The 23,843-nt window shown below is 35.9% G+C and overlaps 2 protein-coding genes across 9 annotated transcripts in view; one reads left to right on the top strand and one right to left on the bottom strand.

The window, feature by feature from the left end:
* Window positions 1–256: 256 nt before the first annotated feature.
* Window positions 257–9,775, top strand: LOC107221589 (nicotinamide/nicotinic acid mononucleotide adenylyltransferase 3). Of its 3 annotated transcripts, none has more exons than XM_015660638.2 (6): window positions 257–585; window positions 1,074–1,489; window positions 1,654–1,755; window positions 1,850–2,013; window positions 3,207–3,585; window positions 7,680–7,844. In XM_015660638.2, the coding sequence occupies exons 1-6, from the start codon at window positions 510–512 to the stop codon at window positions 7,707–7,709; spliced, it is 1,167 nt and encodes a 388-aa protein (XP_015516124.2). In that variant the 5' UTR covers window positions 257–509; the 3' UTR covers window positions 7,710–7,844. The 3 variants fall into 3 exon arrangements, with proteins under 3 accessions (XP_015516124.2, XP_046592590.1, XP_046592591.1); XM_046736635.1 differs by lacking the exon at window positions 3,207–3,585 and adding an exon at window positions 3,152–3,205 and having other exon boundaries at window positions 265–585; window positions 7,680–7,870; XM_046736634.1 differs by lacking the exon at window positions 3,207–3,585 and having other exon boundaries at window positions 261–585; window positions 7,681–9,775.
* Window positions 9,776–10,139: 364 nt separating this feature from the next.
* The window catches only part of LOC107221466 (ABC transporter G family member 20), a 36,926-nt gene continuing 23,222 nt past the window's right edge, over window positions 10,140–23,843 (bottom strand). For all 6 annotated transcript variants that reach the window (XM_046736613.1, XM_046736610.1, XM_046736612.1 and 3 more), the window contains exons 2-15: window positions 23,288–23,432; window positions 17,976–18,220; window positions 17,683–17,860; window positions 16,207–16,300; window positions 15,787–16,020; window positions 15,129–15,256; window positions 14,704–14,935; window positions 14,383–14,560; window positions 14,138–14,253; window positions 13,970–14,040; window positions 13,312–13,400; window positions 12,454–12,630; window positions 12,138–12,224; window positions 10,140–11,598 (exon numbers count right to left, since the gene is read on the bottom strand). In XM_046736613.1, coding sequence (XP_046592569.1) covers window positions 11,381–11,598; window positions 12,138–12,224; window positions 12,454–12,630; window positions 13,312–13,400; window positions 13,970–14,040; window positions 14,138–14,253; window positions 14,383–14,560; window positions 14,704–14,935; window positions 15,129–15,256; window positions 15,787–16,020; window positions 16,207–16,300; window positions 17,683–17,860; window positions 17,976–18,220; window positions 23,288–23,391 — 2,151 coding nt within the window. In that variant the 5' untranslated portion in view covers window positions 23,392–23,432 and the 3' untranslated portion in view covers window positions 10,140–11,380. The remainder of the gene's footprint in view (window positions 11,599–12,137; window positions 12,225–12,453; window positions 12,631–13,311; window positions 13,401–13,969; window positions 14,041–14,137; window positions 14,254–14,382; window positions 14,561–14,703; window positions 14,936–15,128; window positions 15,257–15,786; window positions 16,021–16,206; window positions 16,301–17,682; window positions 17,861–17,975; window positions 18,221–23,287; window positions 23,433–23,843) is intronic.

Raw genomic sequence — 23,843 nt, 5'->3', positions numbered from 1 at the left:
TTTTCCTTTTTTTTTATTGAACCCACCTTTTTGTAGTGAGGGTACCCCAGAAGAGAACAAGTGATTGAAACAATAAAATTCCAAGAGTGCCAACCTTATCGGCAGAGTTATCAGTCATCTCGTACCGTCTATTTCCTATGCTCTAAGGTCTCCTATCCATTGTCCTTCTAGTTGGCTATCTTCCATAAGCAGAATTTCCGTGACATAATCGTTATCCACTGACTATGGAGTTAAGCATGATGGTTAATTTTTGCGCAATTTTCAGGGACAAAACGTGAAGGTCTGTTTCAAAAAGAAACAAAGAAAGCTTAGAATTAAAGATGGCCGGAATCTACTAACGGCAGTGTGACGTTTTCGAAGAGGCGTGTTGCGATCAGCAATTTATTAACGAATTTCACGAGGATATTCGTTATTCGATTGCACCGACAAAAAGTCTAGAGATCAATTGTAACGGTCCAACGGTTGTCAGTTGATGTAGCTCTGTAATAATTACGTAAAACGAGTTTGAAATGGCGCCGACTAAGGTGATACTTCTTTCCTGCGGCAGTTATAATCCTCCGACGAATATGCATCTAAGAATGTTCGGTTAGTTGACGTAAAGTAAAAACATTTTTTCCATCACGTTTCATTTTCACCGTCCCATCATTGTCATCGGCGATCGATAGTTTCCCCGAACCTAATCCCCATCCAAAACTCAACGCATGTCAAAATCAACAAACTTCGACTCTTCTCATCCTCTAATTCTTGTCTTTGTTTATAAGTCGTGAAGAACCTTTACAATTGAAAATTTTTTCAATTCCCAACATTGTAACATCCACATTTAATGATTTTGTAAACGTCAATTTGTAATGTCTTCAGCAAAGAAATGAAACAGGAATGACTTGCTCTCCATAAATCAACAACTCTGTCAGAATTTACTCTGTTGCAGAATATCGCTTCACTAATTCTGTGTCCAAGTATTTTCTGTCCACTTCCTAGCTGTCATATCAATATCTTGGAGAAAAAACATGGAACAATAATTAATAAGTGATGTAAAAAGAAATACACAACACATATTCATTTCTTACAAACAGAAATTGCTCGCGATCATCTTCACAAAATGGGATCTCACATTGTAATTGGTGGTGTGATATCGCCAGTGCACGACGGTTATGGTAAGAAAGAATTGACGAGTGCAACTCACAGATGCGCGATGTTGAGGCTGGCACTGCACAATAATGATTGGATTAGACTAAGCGATTGGGAGACGAAGCGGGAAGGATGGACAAAAACACGGGTCACCATACAGCACCATCAGAACCTCTTGAATTCTTGGCTGTTTGACACACACGATATTAAGCATCACTCAGAGATCGAGGACATGGACTGGATACCGGCAAATGTAAGAAAAGATGCAAATGCAGAGCAGAATCCCATCCAAGTGAAATTGTTATGCGGTGCCGACCTTCTCGAGAGCTTTGGTACTCCTGGTCTATGGGCAGAAGAAGATGTAAGCATCAAAGTTATCTCAAAATGTTTTCACAGATGTATCACATGAGATGAGACTGTTTACAAAAATATTTCTGATTTCTCTGCATATTTTTCATCAAGTTTGATAATGGCTCAAGCAATCAAACTCTTATACTATTTTTTCACTTTGTTATTATTCCTCAGATCGATGCCATAGTTGGACAGCATGGTCTAGTCGTTGTGACCAGGGAAGGTTCAAACCCAAATCGGTTTATATATGATTCGGATGTCCTTACCAAATACATGGTGAGTTGAGCATAATGGATATCGTTTTATTTATAATTCCTGAGAACTGGTCTTCCTCATTCTAACAAATTTTAGCACTCTAATTTTTATTCAGCACAACATCATCATTGTCACCGAATGGATAACCAACGAAATTAGTTCCACTAAAATTCGGAGAGCATTAAGACGCGGAGAAAGCGCCAAGTACCTTCTTCATGATTCGGTCCTCGACTACATATACAAACATGGAATATACGATGCTAAACGATCCTCAGCAATGTGAGTTTTTATGCCATTAGGATTCAAATGAATTTACCGTTACTATAGATTCGTCGACAGTGGAGATTTGTCTATTGTCTTGTCTACTGTCTGTTCGCTTTTTGGGTGGATGAGAACTACGAAATACTTAGAAAATTCATTATCAAATTATGATCATGAAATTACAATTTTGTTTGGCTGATAGTTTAAATTTTTTGCCATCTCTAAATTGGTCATATATTTTACTTAATGTTTTTCTGATTGCCCAGTCAGACTATTGCAATATGTGTATAGACAATCTCTCAAGACATCTGTTAACGTCGGTATCAGATCCACGCAGATCTTAGACAATTTAGTACATATTTTTATTATCATTTGTAGTTAATATGTAAATATGGCCAGGGACTTATGTTGTTTTCTATTTTGTTCAAATGTTTTACGTTTAGAATTTTTATATTTGTTCCGTGTATGAAGTTCATCTGTTGTAAGAGATCAGTTAGCTCATTTTTTTACATTAATCTATGCTTAAGGCGAAAAAGCTAATTGTAAAACGTAAATGAGAATATAAGCAAGGATTTAGCTTGTAACTCAACAAAACGTTTACTGTTATTTTAGCCTTTTGCCAAAAACAGTTTTTCTAATTGATTTTGATGTGCAAATACATGGTCCAGTGTTGTTGCTGTTTTTTTTCCACATGTAATTACAAGATGTATAGGGAAATTATAATTTAACACTTAAATCAATTTTACCTTCATGTTTGTTATACACATACACGTATATATTGTTTATTTCTAAATAGAAAAAAAAAAATAGTACTTTACACGATATGCAATATGCAATGCAAAAAAGCACAATAAAAAATACACAGAGTTGCTATATATTTTTACACGAAACCTTGGTTTTTTCTTTCCGTTATTTCATAGTTGTATTACATTTACATTAATGATTGACAAAGCAGATGAAAAAGAAAATGAAAATGACAGTTGCAAATGAATTTACCTTTGATCAGCTTTGTGAAGAAATCGTTAAAATTTCATCATCATCGAAATTATTCTAAACATATGTCCCAAGATTATCGTTCTCCAGAAAATGTAAAGTTTATTCTGACTAGTGGCAGAATCGTTATTTCAACTAGAAACTAATATAACCTGGTAAACAGTTTACAGGAAAATTGTGTTTTCTTTCACGCTGCCAAATATCATCGGACACAAAAGTAAGTTGGGACAATCTCCAAATAATATCGGAAGTAATTATTTGCACATAGATAAAAAGTATGAGAATACATTTTTAACACCGTCGCCGAGCGATATTACAATGGAAACACCGAGTCCCGTGGAAATCATATCGATCGATATTCCCGACTCTATAATGAAGAAGAATTTTTTGAACAATTCAAACTTTGCAAATAATACCAACTGCAAGTTATCAATCGGTAAGACAGAAGATGATAACGATTCGGTACGCGACAAGTTCATCAGCGTTATGTCAGAGAACGGTAATAACAAGCTGTTGAACAGTATGAAAAGCGTTTACCCTGGACAGGCGAAGCAGATCATTGCGACAGAGACCGGGGAATCTCATATTCTCGATGAGGTAGGTTCATGCATCTACTCCGACCGAAGTAATCCCTTATTAACTGTAAAAAATGATCACAGTAACATCAGCTTAACAAATAACGCCATTGTAGTAGATAACGGTCACAATTCATCCGTAAACACAAATCGCGACTCGGATAATTTAAATGCACTTATCGAAGATGAGAATGATTTTTTAGAATTAAGTTATAAGAAATTGAACAACGCTGAAATCAGCCTACGTACAGCAACAGCAGCAGCTGCAGCAAAGAACCGGGACAATTTGAATGTAAAACTAGATATTGCTGAAACCAAGGTGGAAAAAACCTTTGGTAAGGAACGGTACGAACGAGCCGCGAATGACGGTGCAAAAAGCAGGGATTCGACAGCAGAAGGAGCGCCTCTTATGGAAGAAGAGAACGGCGAATGCGCGGTGAACAAAGAGACGTTGGAAATAGACGGAAAGTACCTTAAGTCTTTGGTGAACTCGCGCAAGAGTCCGAAGAGGTGTAAAGACAGGGTAGAAAAGAGCGTCGTACGAAAGGAGAAATCCTTGCCGGTTTTGCCGGGGGAGATAAAAGCGTCGAAAACTAAGGAGGACTGCTGCACGCAGTGCGATGAGATCGACAGCGTAAATTCAGCCTCGCAGACGGACCTGAATTTCACCGCCGACGACAAGAGCGTCAAGCTTTTCGAACGGGCGCTTCAGTCACAATTCGGAGTCCAGGGGAGTTTGGATTCCGTGAAATCCACCCTCCCGCAGGAGAGGAACTCGAAAATGGGCCTCGAGACCGGTTCAAAGAAGTCGAAAAGCTACGAGTCGATAAAGTGCAGCGACAGTTCAAAGTCCGTGTCGTACAAGAGCTTCGAGATCTCTTACAGCGACACTCTTAAGCCGAAATCTGACAGCACGTCGCAGCTTATGACGACGGCGAATTTCTGCACCGAGTGCTGCTATGCGGCTGCCGAGGTCAGTTTGAACCAGGAGACCTTTTACACCGTACAGTCGAACCGCAGCACGTGCTCGGTGGATGACGATTCCACAGAGTGCGACATATGCAGCACTTGCAACCTCGACTCGAACGATATTATCGACCCAAAATCGGTCCAGGGTATCGGCGACAAGTGCGATTTGTGCGAAATCTGCAGCGACATCAACGCCGACTTCGAAGGCGATCTGATAATGCCCTACGCCGACTCCGAGTTGACGCTCGTGGAAGAAAGTGGAGCGATCGAGGAATTTGAGGAGGAAACGAGGAAGGAGATTCGGCCGGACGAAAGCGGGGATGATTTCGACGAGGAAATGAATCGTAGGAATGAGGAGGTGGACAACGATGATTTTGAAATCGAGAACTGCGGTTTGGACAATAGCGTCAAGAGTCTGGTGAGAGACTCGTCTAGGTTGAGTTTATTACAGCTAACGAAGAACAGCGTTAACGACAATTGCGAAGAATCGGGGAACGGGATCGAGGAGGAGAAGGAGGAGGAGGAGAAGGAGGCGGAGGCGATAGGATCGTCGAACGAGAACGTTAATATTTACTCTGCCAAATTATCGCTGCCAAAGTATTACTTGCCCATCGGTTCGAGGCGCGATGTCGGGAAGCGAATCGTCAGGAAAGGATCATTCGTGATAAGCGATTCGAGCTGCAAGTTCTTTCAGGACAAACGGCGGTATTCCTCCGTCGATAACTTGCAGCACTCGAAACAGATCATAAAACTTCCGGAAAGGGGATTTCAGCGGTTCAAAGGTAACAAGCTCATCGCGTCGGCTGACAACATACAGTCGAATCGAACTATCGAGCGATCCGCTAAACTGAAAAAGCTCCAAAAGTCCGTCAACGATATCGACTCGCTTACGGAGAATTTTATCAATTCTTCCAACGAAAATTTCACACTGTCAGAGAACGATCTCACACCCGACAGCGCCAATTTACGTGCCAACATTAAGATAAGGGACAGCGACATGGTGAAAATGATACTGACTAAACACGGAATTAAAATAATTAGCGAGAAGGAAACAGCCCTGTAGTTGATAGTTTTCCGACGAAACCGTACATTTTTATTTTCACGAAAAACCGATTGAAACAAAAAATCGAAAGAAAATCTACGTCGTCGAGATTCAAGAGACAACAAGATAAGAAAAAGAAATCCAGAATAATTCAGCGTAGAAATTTATACGATAAAAAAGTAAAAAAGTAAAAAGATAAAAAAAAAAACAAAAAACGATACGAAACTTAGCGAAAGAGAATCGTCTCTCACTTCACGCCCTAACACACCTTTGATACACCTTCATTGTTTCAAAATTAATGTTTCTGTCTCATGCATGTATGTGAATTAAGTACATGTACAATTACAATGTTGTGTTGTATGGTAACAGGCATAACTATCGTTCCCGTCATTAATTTGACATACATTTAAGCTACGTTCACTTTAATTAATGGCCCTCATCGATGTCAGTATAGTTGTTTGTAAAAACGTTTAAAGAATTATTAGTGTTTCTCTGCATATACAGGTATGTGGTTGAATCGCTGCAGAGACAATTACTGAGTAGTTAAAGCGCGCGACAATTTATTTCGTTCTTCTGATTGTGCAAAAAATAGTAAATCATATGTTTTTCCATATATTTTTGTTTATCGAGAAAAGTCGAGAGGAATCTGTGTAGCTTGTCACTGCTAGTTAGTTGTTACGAATTCATGATCAACGCGGCGTTGCTTGAATCTATGATCGTTGAGATTCGTTGTATATTTTGTTTTTGTCTCACAAGTTTAACGGATTTCATTATAGAATTTAACCTGACGTTTTTACGACGTTTGGAAATCTCGATTATTACAATCCTGTGGTTAAAAGACAATCCTATTTAAATATATTATATTATAAATACCTGAAATATAGATATAAAAATTGATTTTGTTACATAAATCGCGGATATTCAATTATATAGAATATTTGTTACGTCGATTGACCGTAAATACATTATATTATATACTACACAAGATCTTGATATTAAAAGTAAACTCCCAGGATGGAGTAAAATATTTAAACGAAGAACAAAAATTTTCAACGTTAACGTATAACGTTATACGTTTATACCTATATGTATATATTAAATTGAATGTTGAATTGAATGAGTATTATAGTGCTTAAATGGTACGATAAACATACAATACACGTTATATGGACATTGTATACTCATATACATGTATGTATCGAATCGTCATATAGTGCATGGTATGTGTTTTTGTTTGAAAATTTTTTGTTCCAGAATCATTTATTTTGTTCTTTTTTCCCCATTACTCCAAAAAATTGCTTCGACATTTTGTCATAGGCATAGGTATAATATCTATCTAGATATCGAATGCTTTTAGTACAGCAGCATTGTGGAGACTCGAAGCCAAATAATATTCATCAGTTCTTCCTATGCAAGTTAATATTACACGTTACCTGTACAGTATTACCAGTTATATTTATAGCTTGCAACCATTCGTGTGATGATTCGAACTACTATGATTAATAATTACAGTGGCAAAAAATGAGAGCAAAATTCACAAGTGGTTGCAAATTAGATAAATAATTGCTCAAATACACATATATACATAGTTATACGCTTCATAGTTGCTAACATTCTAATAGAATGTCAACAATTACTACTCTGCCTATTACACATATACTTGCTTTTTCTACTCCCTTTTATATATAAATGTTGATCGTAATAAAAACTTTCCTGTTTTCTATTTGTCCTTGTTTTTTTTTATTTTTTTATTATTATTTTTCTCTTTTTTTTTTTGTTTTTCCAATTGAATAAATCATGTTTACCTATAATTTCAAGCCTACACAACTTCTTCGATGCAAATATATCCACGTCTATGTATATTATTATTTTCATGACTGTTTTATAATAGTTTCCTCTCAACACATTTCTGTCAGTTTGAATAAAAATACGGAATTGAGTAAAGTAAACAATGATTCGTTTCAGTGTTTGATTGTACAATATGTATATATTTATATGCATTAAACACATGATCCGTGTGCGTGTGCGTGTATGTATGTAGTTTTGCAAAGAAGAAGTTTGTGTGTAGTCTGGATCTGACGCGGCATGTTAAATGTATTTTCCAGGGAACGGCAAAACCTGCATGCCTTCTGTAAGACAACTAGTTGACCATCTTGTCGCTGCTCGCTCCATACCCATCCGATGCGGCCCTTGTCTTACCATTAACAATTATACGAATAATAATAACAATAACAATAACAATAACAATAATAACGATAATACCGAAGCCAATAACAAACGTCCTGTAAACAAAGATTGTGCATTCAACCATAATGACAGAGATAACGAAAAAGATCATGCAGGCATTAAGCCGGTTATAAATGATCCAATGATAGTAAACACGTTTGATATTGGAAAGAATTTTAACTTATTGCAGGACAATATTAAATGATCCAGCAGCTCACGGAAATATAACAAAGATTAATTAAATATTATTATCTACGTAGCATTATATGTATACATATGTATTGTTTATATTTACACAAGGCTGTGGATGTATTAATTTACTTGGTGAATTGTAACGAATTACAATTCAGTCGCTGCTTCGCATTAAGTTATTCAAATTGTAAGAAGTGGATTGAAAACCAGGGTTGAAACGGAAAAAAAAAATCTAATTTTTACCTGACAATATTTTCAATCTCCCCTTTGAATGTTACAATAGAATTCTTAATTATCGGTGCTTGTGTCGTTTAATATGATTTCCCTTCTGTGATACTTGTTTGCTTTATAAAAGGGATATTAATAACGAATTCCCTGTAATTATTATTAATTACATGTATATTTTTCTTGCATTCGGATAAAAAGTTAACCCGATTAATTATTTTACAGGTTAGCGATATATACAATTAGATATATGTATGTGTAGAAATACTGCTTTTAGTCGTGTTGATTATTTTTTGTTCATCAAGCAAACAATTAATTATTAGGTATTGTTATATTTCACTTTTTTTTAAACATAGAATGACACTGCGCTGCAGGACTTCGCAAGTTGGTAGATATTATACTTTCAGTACTTTATAATACCTATAATACATAGATATATATTTCGAATCTTATATACATTATACATTTGCTGCACGTGATAAGGATGAGAATTTTAGAGCAGTTAAGCTCGAGAATTTATAGTATATTTTTTACTATCGTTAAAATTTATTATTTCGATATTTCCTACCGAATGCAATCGAAAATGATGATCGGTGAACATTTACGCGAAAAAAAGACGATACGATATACATATATATATATATATTTTTTTTTTCATTATATGTGATCGAAACGAACCGAAAGAGGAAGTATTTTGAAAGATATATGGAAACTGATGATCGATTAATGAATTATAAGGCGTGTTTACGATAATTCTATTCGAAATTGTTCCAAGTGTTAGTTTAACGATCGTTATCGCAGGTAATATTCAACTGCACAAATTAGGAATTCAACCAAAATTGATGAAATCAAAATTGAAATGAATTCTTTCGCGCGACCTTTCTGGAACATAATTGAAACATTATTGTAATTTCCATAGAAAAAATGTATACTATATATGTTTGTCAAATATACATAACATATACATTAATCCTACGTAAGTGAAAAATAAGAGCGTCCAAAAGGCTGCAATTGTATGATTGTATAATTATTACATATACCTACGTATATCATGATTGGAAAATAAAATTGTTCGGATAAAAAGAAAAAACTGCGTATATTTACAATCATTGACTTTATAACGCATAAAAATTAAAATAAAAACCCGGCAATTATCATTATTTATAAATAATTTATTTACAATATGTATAAAACATTCGATGTTACAAAAGTTTTATGTGCAGGAAATTTTGTATATTAGACATTGTAAAACGTAATTCTTTTTTCATTTATCGCGCATATTCAGGGTGGCGACAATTTTGCTCAAATAAAATTTCCTTACTTTTCCCGTCGAAAAATTCAGAATTCCTTGAGTTGTTCCCACGAAACTTGGGTAATGTTGGGAAGCTTTTGTAACCAAAAACTTCAAAAATTATGCTCCTCGAATATATAAATTTGGATCTAACACACACATAGTATTGTATCGTTTCACACAAGTAATTAAAAACTGAACAATATCGTGTTCGCAAATTAGCTTAACTGAATTTACGAAGCATAGCTGAAGTTTGAAAAGGATTTATAAAAAAAAAAGGTATATTTTTCTCTATGGTCCATCATTATTTCCTGACTTTTCCCGGTTTTCCCGGTCTGTCGCCACCCTGATTATCGGTTACCACCATTATATAATTATACATGGTGTAGAATTTTCTGCAACTGCTTTTTTCAAATTTTTTGAAATTTTTTTAGAAACATTTGTTATAAATTCAAAAATTTTCTTTAAGATTTCACGCTTTTCAGCTTTTCTTCTCTATTCTGAGTTGTCTCGTTGTTATTATCACTATTCATGAAATTATTAAGTACTATTTCTATTTCCTTTTTTTTTTTTGGTTGTTTTTTTTTTTTTTTTTGTTCAATTTACGATAATTGAGCGTTGTTCTTTCTTCACGCGTACGTTACTCTTATGCATAGTTACGTATAATTTATTTGACGTAGTTAAACGTGTATATGTCAACACAGGTTATACGTATGTATGTATGTATACTGGAGTGGTCCTTATATCGGATCGAGATTCATCTTCTTTTCAGTGAAAAATAAAAAATCATAAATGGGATATTCCATGAGAAATGTGTGCTATATTAATTCGTTTTATTCCAAGATGACAAATGATCAGATTAAATAAAAAAATAACCTCGATATTTGCATGTCGTTAACTGTGATATTATGTAGTGTTGACATGTGGGTTATTCCATTACAGTGCTGACTAAATGAATGCTGATGTTTTGTTTCAAATTTTTTTTCCCCCAGATTATATCCAATTGACAAAAAGATTTTTTTTTTACTTACGCTTAACTTTAAAATAAAATTCAGTACAAAATGTAATGAATGAGCATATTTTTGAATGTCATGAAACTTCCCGCTGAAACAGGGGAGTAAAAAAAAAATCTGAAAAACTCAAGGAATTTTATTTTGACCCCATATAAGGATCACCTTAATGTATACATTAAGTATATATACGCATATACATGTAGTTTAAAGTCGCATCAGGTGGTTTATAATTTGTATCGGTATTTTTGACACAGTTTTAGAGGGTAGGTTACAATATTACACATACATATGCTGCATGTACAGATAAAAATAAATTGACACTTTAGCGATAAATTTTTCATACGTGCGACTACCTCCCACATATATGTGTATAACAAGTATATATATGTACCTTATATATCTATATTTATTTCCCTTGTCTTGACTCTTGTTTCGTAAAATACTATAAAAAACATTGCGTACAAAATCAACAAAAATTCACTTCTAATTCTGTCTCGTTGAAAACTTTACCTAGTATTTTTACCTCTCCTATTTCTTTTTCATAATCGCATAACCAACGGAACGCCTAATGAAGATTATTCATAACTAGCCACGTCTAGAGAGAGAGAGAGGTAAATATTATATTATATTTGTTAAAAAAAAAAAAAAACAATACACCAATCGAATACTGCAATGGGAGTTACGAAGGGCAAAACCTCCGTGATATCACCCGCAGCCACAATTATATTGCGACGAATCGAGATTGACCTAAACAGTGCAGATATATGTACGCATTTCCATTATATATATATATATATATGTTTATATATATATATATGTATATTTCATAGCGTACGATCCGAACGAGTTTCCGAAACCGTTATCCCGCTGTTTTTGATCTAAGGGCAAGTATGCACATAATCATCAGAGCCACGGTCCATAAGCCTATTATCAAAAATCCTACATAAACCTCGGACTCGTCTATCGAGTAACCTTTCTCAAGTATTGCTCGCATCGAGAGCGATGGTAACGTTGTTGGCAACGTACGGCTTACCCATTGCAAAAATACCGGCATACCCTCCATCGGCCAGATACATCCTGCAAAAATACTGAAATTAATGGGTGAAAAAACGTGAAAGTAACAACGAGGATATGCCACAAATTATCGCTGAAATTCTGATGATTGTTTTTCATTCTCTCTGTGATTTTTTTTTTTTTTTTTTACAAACTACGAATACGTATGGAATTCGAATTTACTCAGTGTAATTGTATTAACCACATTTCAGAATTTCTCGAAGGAAAAAGGTTGTGTTCAAGACCTTGAAATATACTATAATGTATTATAAATTACATTTTTTATCATATTGAACCCGAAGAACAATTAAAAACTCATTCGTTACGACGTACGTCACGGTTGATCCAAATTGACGATCACAATTTTCGATCAAATATATATAGGAGTATATATATATAATATAGCATTATTGTAGTATAACAATTTCTGTATGACTTTAATACAGTCATAATCATCGTATAATACAAATTCCTAATACAAGTTATTATAGAGATAATCTAGGTTTGACGGTCGATTCGTATGTAGAAGTATAAAGACACAAAATAGAGCAACAAAAACTTACCAGACAGTAAAATTAGGGGGTAAAAACTACCAGTAGATACGTAATTTGCTACCGTATGAGTCGATACTATCACCGAGATGAAGAAACCTGCGTGGAAATTTTTATATAATACAATTTCAATAAAACCATTGATTATTCGTTTGTTAAACGATTTATAACGAGGGGTGATTAGATTTATCGAGAATTTAAACGTACATGACAAATATTTCTTTAGTATATAACGAATAAGGATGCATAAGTTTAATTAATACAAGAGTCCAAGAATGAGAAGCGGAGACACCGATTTTGTATTCCTTATGGCTTTTTTTATCCTTACCGTAACACATGCCGCAGAATCCTATCATCAAGACCAATGTAATTACAGCCAGTAAAGGTCCTCGGCATGGTAAATTGAATCCCAGAATTGCAACACATAGAACCAATGTTACTTGAATGCAAGTCAGGGCGAATTGCACCATAATGTGAGCTGCGAGAATTTGCTGTACGGTAACGCCTGCGCGAAAAAAGAGGGGGAAAAAAAAACCGATCATATAAAGTACAGCGAAATAGATTTTTACTTTTACGACAGAAAATTAATCGCTCGTTTCATACTCTGGATGAAAAAAGGCGAGTGTATGGTAATAAATGATATACTACGAAAATCTATCCAGTACAGACAAGAAAAACAGTAAAATAACGACCAAGCGTATAATTTGTGTCAAGATGGTATAATTTCATTGTCTGCGTCTTTTCGCATCCCTAATCGACTAGAAGATATCTTTACATCTTATTTTTTTAATTTTTATATGCAGACGTATTCTTGACTGTGTTTCGAACTTCTTTTTTTTTCTATGACGCAAGAAAGGAACAATAATTGCTCTTATTAAACACACTTTGTGATCGTTAAATTATAGCTCATACACATACGCTTTAAGCTAATCGCTTGTAATAGATTTTTTCGCAAGTGGATATCGATTGATAATAAAATTAACGATCTGCAGAATTGAATTATTTTCATGTTTATTCATAGGTATGTTGTCATTATTTTTGTTTATACACTTTCAGACTCTCTTATAGTCGCCGTTCAATGTTTCAGCATTATATTCGGAGTCGTCGGACAAATCATGAAAGTATTGCGGAAAGTTGTGATTAAAATTGAACATGCCAGTCTAAAAGATAAAAATAATTATATTACCTGCTACCAATGTTCTATCCCACACGCCTTCAACACGATCCGAAATTATGATGGCGGAAGTCAACGATGTTGCCAAAAAGAATATCACCCTGAAACGTAATTATAATCCTATAAGATAATTCAATAATCTTTGCCAATTATTTTTTCGTTTAGCGATGATTTTCGTTCTCTTATAAGCATATCGAAGAGATTTAAAAAAATTCTTTCGTCACCGTTGCAATATATGTATCATTACAAAAAAAAAAAAAAAAAAAAACCTAAGCTTGTGGAAAAATCGTTTCGTAATCGAAAATACATAGCAATAAATTTTGCAATTTTTTTTTCTCATCAATTTTGTCAGTTTCAAAATCAAAGCGACGGATTCGTTCGCTTGCTGGCGTGATGTAATAAAAAAAGAAATTGCGAAAATAAACGATTGCTAAAACCGTTTGTAATTACACCGCATCGTGTCCAATGTGTGATATTTTTAATTATGCACCTACGCAATAATCCTTGTAATATTTTTGGATAACAAAACTAAGAAAAAAAAAGAGATGAATAAGGATAAACGGAAGGTTTGTAAATGCGTTGAGAATATCGCGAAGAATGCGCAACCGTCATTTAATTGAAAAATTTGATGGTTTGATGTAACAAATAAAAATCGAATGCTGCTACTTACGTGAGTAAAAATCCAGGTGCCATAAAATTTGAATACTTCTGATTAACACTTCCGAATAACGGCTCCTCGAACTGTAAGATCGAATTTTTTTTAAATATAACTACATCGGTACAGTATATCATGTAATGGAAAAATGCAGCGTTGATTTAACCAGAATTCTCGACTCACCCTTAACGGCATTTCACCGAATCTCGGATCGATGTGACACTCCTGCATTATGCTGTTCTGAATTTCGAAAAACCGATCGAACAATCGTTTCTGCAAGTTCAAACCAATCTGTCGATCTGTAATTCGATGATATTATTTGAAGTATGAAGCAGGATTTTACGATAATTGCTTGTACAAAATACACGCAGTTGCCAAAAGTTTGCATATATCATATTATGTTTATATTGGCATTATGTCACACTCACTTCCCATATCGAGCGATATTTGTACCGAACTATCCTCGAGTTCCTCGTCGGTTGAAAATCTACCGTTGTCCCTTCGGCTCCGAAGAGCTTTGGAAAAATTGCTACTGAAGAACATCGCGCCCACAGCTTTTCCACCTCTAACAGCTTCGACGGCGCTATTTTCGTCGGGGTAATAATCCTGGAGAAACGGTATTGAATCGCAATGATAAATTACGTTTCATACAAACAATCTCTAACAGCGATAATTATCCGCGTGATGAATATCGTGTAAAAATAATTGCGAATTCCTGTTTGCGAGAGAATCCACAACCTCCGACTCACCTTTATGATGATGGAATCGTCGAAACCGTGCAAATACCTGCAGCTCAAATCGACGAAATCGCAATCGTGAGTATCCTCGTAGTAATTAACTTCGCCCCAAATACTGCTGTAGTTACAATTTCCGGCTTCCTTGTTCACCACTGCCATGTGCAAATTCTTTGGATCCTCCCCGATCGCGTTGAAGAATAAGAACGTTTGAAGAACGGGAAATATCACAGCAAAAGCGACACCTCTGAAATATAAAAGATTAGATAAACAGACGTTCAAAATTCGTACGGCAATTTTTGGTTATTATTTTACTTCGATCGATATTTTTATTTCAAATTCGCGTATTTTTTATTTTTTTTTATTTTTTTTTTTTGTTTTTTGCCTCCAAAGAAAGTATTGACGAGAAAAAAACGGATAACAATACAAAACTAACTTACCCTGGATGTTTGACCAGTTGCATAGCATTCTTGGTGAGCAAAGCCCTGAACTTTTTCCATTTCGATGTCACGACTTTTCCTATGTCTTCGTTGTCCCTTATCTGTTGTTTCTCGGTGCTAATTATATTCTAAAAAAAAAAAAACTCGGCTAGAGTTAGATGCTGAGATGTAAAAGTGAAAATAATTCAAGTACACCCAGAGAAATTTCTAGTTGTAATTACTATGCAGTCTAATTAGCTATTTTCACTTTTTACCACGACCGAAAAATGTACAGTTCTATGTAAATACCGAAATTGAGTTTTGTGGCTGCAACCAGAAAATCTAGTATGTGTTACTATTCTCTTTGATTACTGTCACTCGTACTTGATTTTCTTGTATTCTTGTCACTACTGTAATAAATTAATGTCGAACTTTGACTTCACCGAAAATTTGATGTAAACTATAAAAAACGAACAGATTAAACGTTGCAATAACCAGAAAGTGTGTGATTGCCAATTGCAATTACCCTAAATAGTAACTTTCGCCAAATTTTCTTGTAATTTCACTAGTATTTGAATCGTAATCGTACGATACGCATTTTCATAGAATTTCCTCTAGAAACTGTGTAAGAAATTAATAAAAAAAAAAAAATAATAATCTCCGTGTCTTTATATCCTACATCGGTGCTGCTGTAATGTCCGTTGTGAAGTGAAACCGTCATCGAGTTGACCTCCGTTGGATTGTGAGACGTCACCTCGTTGCTAACAACTTCGGTTATCCCTCTCTCCTGATTATCGGCCTGCCTCTGACTCAACGTCAAAAACGCTTCCTCCAATGTCTGACATTGAAATTGTGTCATAATTTGTCCAGGCGTGGATTCCGTTAGTAATTGTCCGCATCTCATCATCCCTACCTGCATGCATTACAGGTATGTAAAAACAAAGCTCAACAATGGTTTTTAATAACTTCTGCACGTACAGATATACATAATATTGCAATATCACGCAATAAGGAAATCACTCGCGCACTCTTCCTCACACCGACATAGCACTCAGGCATGCATATACACCTACACACCTATAACGTTTCGATATTTTACCTTGTCCGCCTGTTTCGCTTCCTCGATATAATGTGTCGTTATTACGACGGCCGTGTCTTCTTCCCTTGTGATGGTTATCAGGTGATCCCATATACTGAAAAGTTACAGTGTACATATGTATAGTCAATGTCTCATTTCACTGTTTGAAAATGGCTTTGGAAGTTTCAGTTTATCGTCTAACATGATCAGAGTATACATTAGCTGATATTGCGATGATGTTACTAAAATTTTTACAACTTTATTGCCCTGTTCAGGGTGTCCTCTCATGTTAATCAATCCGGTCAAATATCTCGGAAACCAAGAATGTGAGAGAAAAATGTTTCGGACAAAAGTTGTAAGGTTCGAAGGGAGAAAGAAGGCGAGAGTATCAGATTTGCCGTAACTGGACCGGCCAAGGTCAGATGAAGGTCAACTTGGTTTTTTTAAATGGTACGGTATATTTTTTTCATCGGCATCTAAAACAGCGTCAAAAAGTACTTACATACTTACCACCTAAACTCGACTGGTGATGAGATATGAGCCTGTCAAGTCTCTAAGGTATCGTGACGTGAACGCTACCGCTAAGTCCCCCTATTACCTTTTTGTCGAAATGTTTTGTATTTTTTTTTCGAGTTTTATCTTCAATTTTCTAAATTATTCAATTTCTTGAATTTGTATTTTTAATTTTTCAGTTTGAAGGTTTATTAATTAAAAGTTTTCTTATCTCATAACTATCTTTAAAATGATGTTTGTTTATTTTATGGAAAATTTGAGGAATGAAACGTTATTCGTAAACCATATTTACTATGATTTAGTATTTACTGCTACACAAAAAAACCACGTTCACCTTCATCTGACCTTAGCGGGTTCACTCACGGAAAATCCGACTCTCTCATTTTCTTTCCGTCTTCGAATCTTACAACTTTTGTCTGAAACATTTTTCACTCAAACTTTTGGTTTTCGAGATATTTGACTCGATTGATTAAAATGACACACCCTGTATAATAATGCAAAATTTACAAAAGAACGGGTGTTCATATGTGGGATCAAAAAGTAGAAAACTCCAAATAATAGAAGCGGGTCTACACAATTTCGAATTTTCAAAGACGCGAAAATCTGTTTCAGTATACAAATGCACAACGTGTACACGATAGCCAAAACATTATAACATAGAATCGATGGAATTCTAACAATTTCATATATTTTAGCCGGTATATTAATTATACTCTACCTTTCGATAAAATTCAACTTCCTGGACTTGGACTTTTCTACATTAAAATTCAAAATTACAGGTATATATGAAAAAGATTCTTGCGTCATTGATAATTGGATATTAAGTACGTTCTATTGCGTGGGTAGGTTACTAAAATTTTTGTCGCCTGTTATCCATGACGAGAATCGCATCGAAATACCATTCAATGACGCGCTGTAATGATAAAACGATAAAAATCGTTGGAAAATAATCGTCGAAAAATAATTGCTCAACGATTGACTCACTCCGCGCGCAATACGGGATCCAATCCGACCGTTGGTTCGTCGAGAATAAGTAATTCTGGTTTGTGTATCATAGCTGCAGCGAATGACACCCTCCTCTGCTGTCCACCGCTCATGTGTTTCACCTGCGTATTTCTCGGCGGGAGGTGTAACAATTTAGTCAAAAACGCCAGCCTTTCCTCTGTAAAGCGAAAGAAATATTTGTGAAATTTTTTGGCGTTCGTCGTTCTTTCTTCTCGTTTACTTTGCTCGTCCTGGCAAGTCAATCAAGGTCCAGATGACGAGGAAAAACTCACCGATCACATCGTCCTCAACGCCGCTTATGCGGCCAAAATAGTACATCGCGTTAGCCGTTGTGAACTCTTTGACCAGGGATATTTCCTGCGGCATGTAGCCGACTCGGGGCCCCGGTATCCCGGAACCCTTGGATCCCGGTTTCCCGCCCAGGACCCAAATGTCACCGCTGTCGATGCGTCGCACTCCAACGACACATGAGAGCAGGGTTGATTTGCCGCAGCCGCTGGCACCCAGGAGACCGTAGCTGCAAAACGGGGAATTAGTGAAAAACATCGTTTAAGGATATACAGGGTGTACACGGTAAGGTTGAAGGGGTGTTTAAACTAAAACGTGACGACACGGACCTTTGAATAGGTTCGCTATAGCTAATCTACTTACATTCGACTATATGGGGTTCTTGGAACGGCGGAGGAAACGTTGAAACACTAAAATTCAACTATAAACATCTCGTTGTTTCAACTACATCGTAGAGAAAAATTCATACCGCTTTTCTTCATTTTATTACGTTTATTATTCGACGCGCTTTTGACCTGATTAAACGTCCCATAGAGCCTTAAGAGGATGCTGTAGGCAGTCTCTTTACCGACCGAGCAGGATTCTGTCTATTTGCGACTATTACCTCTGTTTACTTATTGCTGACGCAAAAAAAACCTATATATAGCGTAATTCTGTATGCAACGTCGAGTGCAAAAAGCCAACAAAAAAAAAAATATGTTTTTTTTCACGCAACGATAATGCCAAAATATGTATTTATGTGATTAAATTGCATACGTTGCCTGGCACTTTCATCGTGCATGAGACAATAAAAGTTTCAAAATATTTTTATTTGACATTTTCACATCAGTGATTCGTAGGCTTTGTTAATAATAAAAATTAGTGACATTTTACTCGGTCGGTAAGGACTGACTATGGAATCGTCTTAACGAAGTTTAACCGAAAATTCATACTTATTTTTGCACCGATTTTAGTACAGTGAGTGTTTATTAGATTATTGCACACGACGATCTTCTTACAAATAGCGAATTGTAGAATTATAGAATCATCGAATTATAAACAAGAGCTCAGATATCGAAGCTTTGTTTCAAATCGCTTTCTAGAGTTGTTCGACATCTACTAAATTCGCTCGATTTCGCTCGACGATGGATTATTTTATTCAGAATAGAGTATTTTACATTCTACAATTACACTGAAAGAGATTTTTTTTTTTTTTTTTTTGCTACGATGGCAACGTTGAATATTTAATTCAACAAAACTGCACCGGTATTGAATCTGATCAACAAATATATGGCACCATTGAATTGACTACTGAAAGTAAAAAAAAAGAGAATCAGTCTTATTGTGGGTGCATTTAAAACGGGCAAATCGTATTTGAAATTTCAAAGTTATCGACTTTTGGCCAATCACCAATGTCCTAGATGCATTAAAATTTTTAGAGTTAAATTACACTCGCGATACATATTATGCAAAGTGAAACGAATTTGCTGGTGCGAATCTCTATGTGGGTATGTAGGTTATATATAGCCAGTGTTTTTGGGGGATTATTTGACTCTCTCTTTCTTCGTAGCGCGCAATCAAGCCGCAAATTATTTACATACGTCCGAGTAATTAATAAGCCCGATACCTTGAAGTATTCAGAGTCCCACAGAAGTCGCAAAAAAAAACATGACCGTCGACACGTTTTCTTGACCATGCGTGATCGTGCCATTGCAATTGCTTTTGTCGGAGGATTAAAAATCCTGGTGTCAAAAAAAAATTAACATTTTATTGGTCAACTCGACTCGCGTCGTCGCTCCGCACTCGAGATTGTACGTGCACTTTAGCGAGAGTGTTTAAACTTTTAGACGTAGATATACTGATCGAGACGCAAGGTCGAACCGGTTAATTTTCATGCAATTTACATGGTAAAACATTGGCGATGTTAAAATTGACCAATAGTGGCCGGCGTGGACTATTATAGAACAATTTTTGTAGTCAATTCAAAACTTGAATGTCAGATGGTGTTAGATTGACAAGTGGTATTAAATTGACACCAAATACCATGTTGAAGTTAGCAACGTTATCGTAACGATTCATGCGGAGGAAAAACGGTTACTTCGCAATTTTGGAATTGTTTGAAATTCAGTAAACCATAATAAAGCAAAACATGGTCATACTCTGAAATCTTCGTTCCTTCAAAGTGATTTTAAATGTAAGGAAATATTAATTTATTCTCAATGTTTCGTTGCGATAACGTTAGTGACTTCAATCTCGGAATTAAATAGTGTTAGATTATTAACAAGAAAAAAAAACAATTACAGTGTACACGAGGAGAAGCACGCAGTGCACGAGAAGAGGATCGAATTCCTTTCACTCCATTCGTCGGACGAAAGTTCAGTAACTGCAATTTGACGTTTGAACTCGAAGTGCGATTTACAGCAGCAGTAGAATAACGAAGTTCCGGAAAACTAAAGCGTCAATTTCATCTCTGCTATTATTCACGACGAATTGCTTCTCGCTTTAACCAGAAGAAACGAGGCAAACATGTTCCGGAAGTTGATAGATCGGTTAGATCACGATCCAGGGACAGAAATCGACGTCCATTTATCGTTATTGAGAATGCTCTGCTTCACCAAGAATTTTCTGCCCAAGAGGTTTCACCAGGTTGAATTTAAGACTTTTTACAGATGAGTTGGGTCTCGTTTTTCTGGGTCTGAAGCAGCTGTTCCAAGAAATATCGGAACTGACGTCGAACGATTCTGGGGATTTGATTACGAGCAGATCGTTGTGGTGGGAATTACGTCGGGGTTTCGAAGAGTTCTTCAAATGAAGAAATGGTTCGATTCAGAAGAAAAAGTGTGGCAAAATCTGACGGTCAATTGGCGCGAGAAGAAGGATGAGATCGTGGCAAAGGAACAGATTTTCTTGAATACATTGAGGATCGATGAACTGGAGCGAAGGATTTATCAGTTGAAATCACAAAACACCATGAGTCGGAATAACGATTATCCATCGACGAAGAAATCAGCGAGTCACGTTTCGACGTCAGAGGAAAAATTTGAAAACAATACACAAAATGCTATTAAAAATTTTAAAGCATCAAGATCCGACCAAGAACAGGAGGAAAAAAGTTTCACCGACGGTATAATCAGTAACGAGAAATGCTGGATCGGATATTGAAAGTTTGGCGGCATCGGTTGACGTCAGTTTGGCGTACAGTAAAGGAAAACGATAATTTATATACTCTTCTTCAATTCGCCGATCAGAATGCAGGAAAAGTTTTTGACAGTGTAGGAATATTCTCTGAATTATCAAATATAAACTGTTCACGGTCGGACGAAGTCGAAGAAATTAAGAATGTCGAATATGCGGATTGGTTAATCGATCGATCAAATCGACGAATATTTCACCGACCTAAAAAGAAGATAACGATAAGGTGGGATTTTGGAAGAGATCGAATCTCTCCAAAATCGAGTTGTTCAGTTAAAATCGCAAAGTCGGAACGTCAGTGTCCGGAGTTGAAAAAAGAGGCCTCTGCGATCGTTAGGGATCGAAAAGTCTTCCAATGATGAGACCGGTACGAAAAAATTTTTAATAACAGCGTTGCGGCAGCAGCAGGACACGAACCTCTTGACGAAGAAAAAAAGTTGTCGACGGAAGAATCTGGAAGCAACAAAACATCGAAACCAGTTCGGGTGCAGCCGCCAAGTTCACAGAATTCTGCAATTCGGTTGATCAAGGACGGATAAGATGAAAGTTTCATAGGTAAGAATGCAGTTCCTCAAGGTTACAATAATACCGCTATAATTCGAAATTCGCCGTCAGTAAGTAAAATGACACCGAACAATATAATGGCTAAGAACACGGCTAACTTCAATTCCAGTCTGGACGAGTTCACCGATTCCAAGTGTCCGAAAGTTAGCGCCAAAATTAATTCCAACGTAAAAGCGAAACCGCGTCCAATTGTAAGTGAAGTTAGTAACGGAGGAAAGAATTCGGGTCAAGCACACGAGGTGATGGACGATCTAATCGGTGCCGTCCGCGAAGCGTTGCCGGCTACGATGGCTGGTAATAATAACTCCGCCGACGGTGCTTGTGGAGGAGAAAAAAATTCCGAAAAATTATGCAAGACGGGATGTGTGAGAGATTTTTACAACACACATGCACACTGACGGTAAACGACACTCGAGGCGAACGGCTCGTAATTTCTGTTCTGTTTAATTATCTTATAATGCGTAACGTCATACATAATGGCGGGATAAAAAATTTCCAGTAACGTACAACTTTTACATACTACGCACAAAATCGATGGATCATCCTGCAACTTTTTTTTTTCTTAACCTTCGACGTTGATTTTTTCCACTTCACACCGATCGTTTCATTTCCCCCGTGCTTCTGGCATAATAATATCATTATCATAGAGTGAAGAAAATTTCATATCTTACGGTTATTAAAGAACTTTTGGTAAGATAGGTCGTAGTTACGATGGCGAATTGAATTGAAAACATGTGATTATATAGACTATAGTCGTCGATACTAAATTTTCTTATTATTGCAGCGTTATTTAAACCTGTTTCGATTACTTAACAACATTTTTTTCCGTCAAACATGTGAGCCTGAATATCAATCTACTGTTGCACCAATATGAAATTATCTCAATAGTAAAAGTGATCGTAATTAAAAAGTATGGTAAATACACGATTACTATGAGTTTTTCTGGCTAGAGCAACAAAACTCATTTTCACTTCGTACCCAGAACTGCATAGTTTCGGTTATGGAAAGAAATGAAAGTAATTATAACGACCATGTACAGCAATCGCGATTAGATTTTTTTTTCGCCATACGAACGGAAATGTTAAAGCGTTGTTTTCTTCATAATATATTTATCGTCTAACGTCGATGAAAAACACAGGCTAAAACTAAGTCAAATTAACGGCTCTGCAGAGAACATAAACGCAAACAATGCTTAATCTTAAAAGCCGTCCATATTGACCGATCATAGAAACCAAAATAATACTCAACCTATTCTTCGTCCTGTTTATTTTTACAATAGCAGATGCATGCGTGCCATATGTGATCTACATTTATTCGCCCCCGAGTGCAGTTTTAATTATACGACGATACTGGGAGTTTTTTGTGAAATTTTCCACTCAAAGCTGGCTGATAGATCACTGTATAAGCGGCATTTTATATTACAACATATTGAAAATGACATAGTGATTAGTTTCGCAGAAAACTGACGCGCTTCATTCCTCGATAATTTATCACAATCTCGAAGAGTCTGGTTTTTTTTTTTTTTTCTTTTTTTTTTATTGCTTTTGGATTTTATACTCACATAGAGCCGCGCGAAACGACCATGTTGAGGTTATCCAAAACTGCAACATTTTTCGTGTAACATTTCCGGGCATTCCTAATGACGATCGCCTCCTGGGCAGTCATTTCGTAAAATCTGCGATCTTCTTCGGTCAAGTATTCACGTTCTGAAACAGAAACAAATTCCGTTCGAGTTAATTGAATAGAAAAAAAAAAAAAAAATAAGAGGAGAACAATTGTCTTTCGATCATCATTAATTGCAGATAACGTATTACGTAATCAACTACTTATTGCTTAATTAAAATTTACGGAATATAACGGAGTAGGTATAATAGTATACCTATAATACACAAATATATAGGTATGTAAAATCTGCCGTGACTGATTTAAAGTTTCTCACGGAAATGAAATAAACGACGCACGTTCTGACCGCATAAAAATAGTGATTTAACTCGCCTCACCGCTCAGGATGACAATTTGTGTTTGAGTAATGCACACAGGATTTCTGCACCTCGTACGTATAGGTATATGTGATATGTGGTATATTCATGTATACAATATACATACATATAATGTAT

The sequence above is a fragment of the Neodiprion lecontei genome, chromosome 4, assembly GCF_021901455.1.
Source record: "Neodiprion lecontei isolate iyNeoLeco1 chromosome 4, iyNeoLeco1.1, whole genome shotgun sequence".
Lineage (NCBI taxonomy): Eukaryota > Metazoa > Arthropoda > Insecta > Hymenoptera > Diprionidae > Neodiprion > Neodiprion lecontei.
The sequence above is the reverse complement of the archived record's forward strand: the minus strand, read 5'-3'. Positions and strand labels throughout refer to the sequence as shown.

What these genes read in the sequence shown, in the direction of transcription:
- LOC107221589 (XM_015660638.2), top strand. Translation starts at nt 510, where the DNA reads ATGGCGCCGACTAAGGTGATACTTCTTTCCTGCGGCAGTTATAATCCT. An exon ending in TATGCATCTAAGAATGTTCG is followed by an intron (nt 586 to 1,073) that starts GTTAGTTGACGT and finishes TCTTACAAACAG; the next exon opens with AAATTGCTCGCGATCATCTT. An exon ending in AATCTCATATTCTCGATGAG is followed by an intron (nt 3,586 to 7,679) that starts GTAGGTTCATGC and finishes TGTATTTTCCAG; the next exon opens with GGAACGGCAAAACCTGCATG.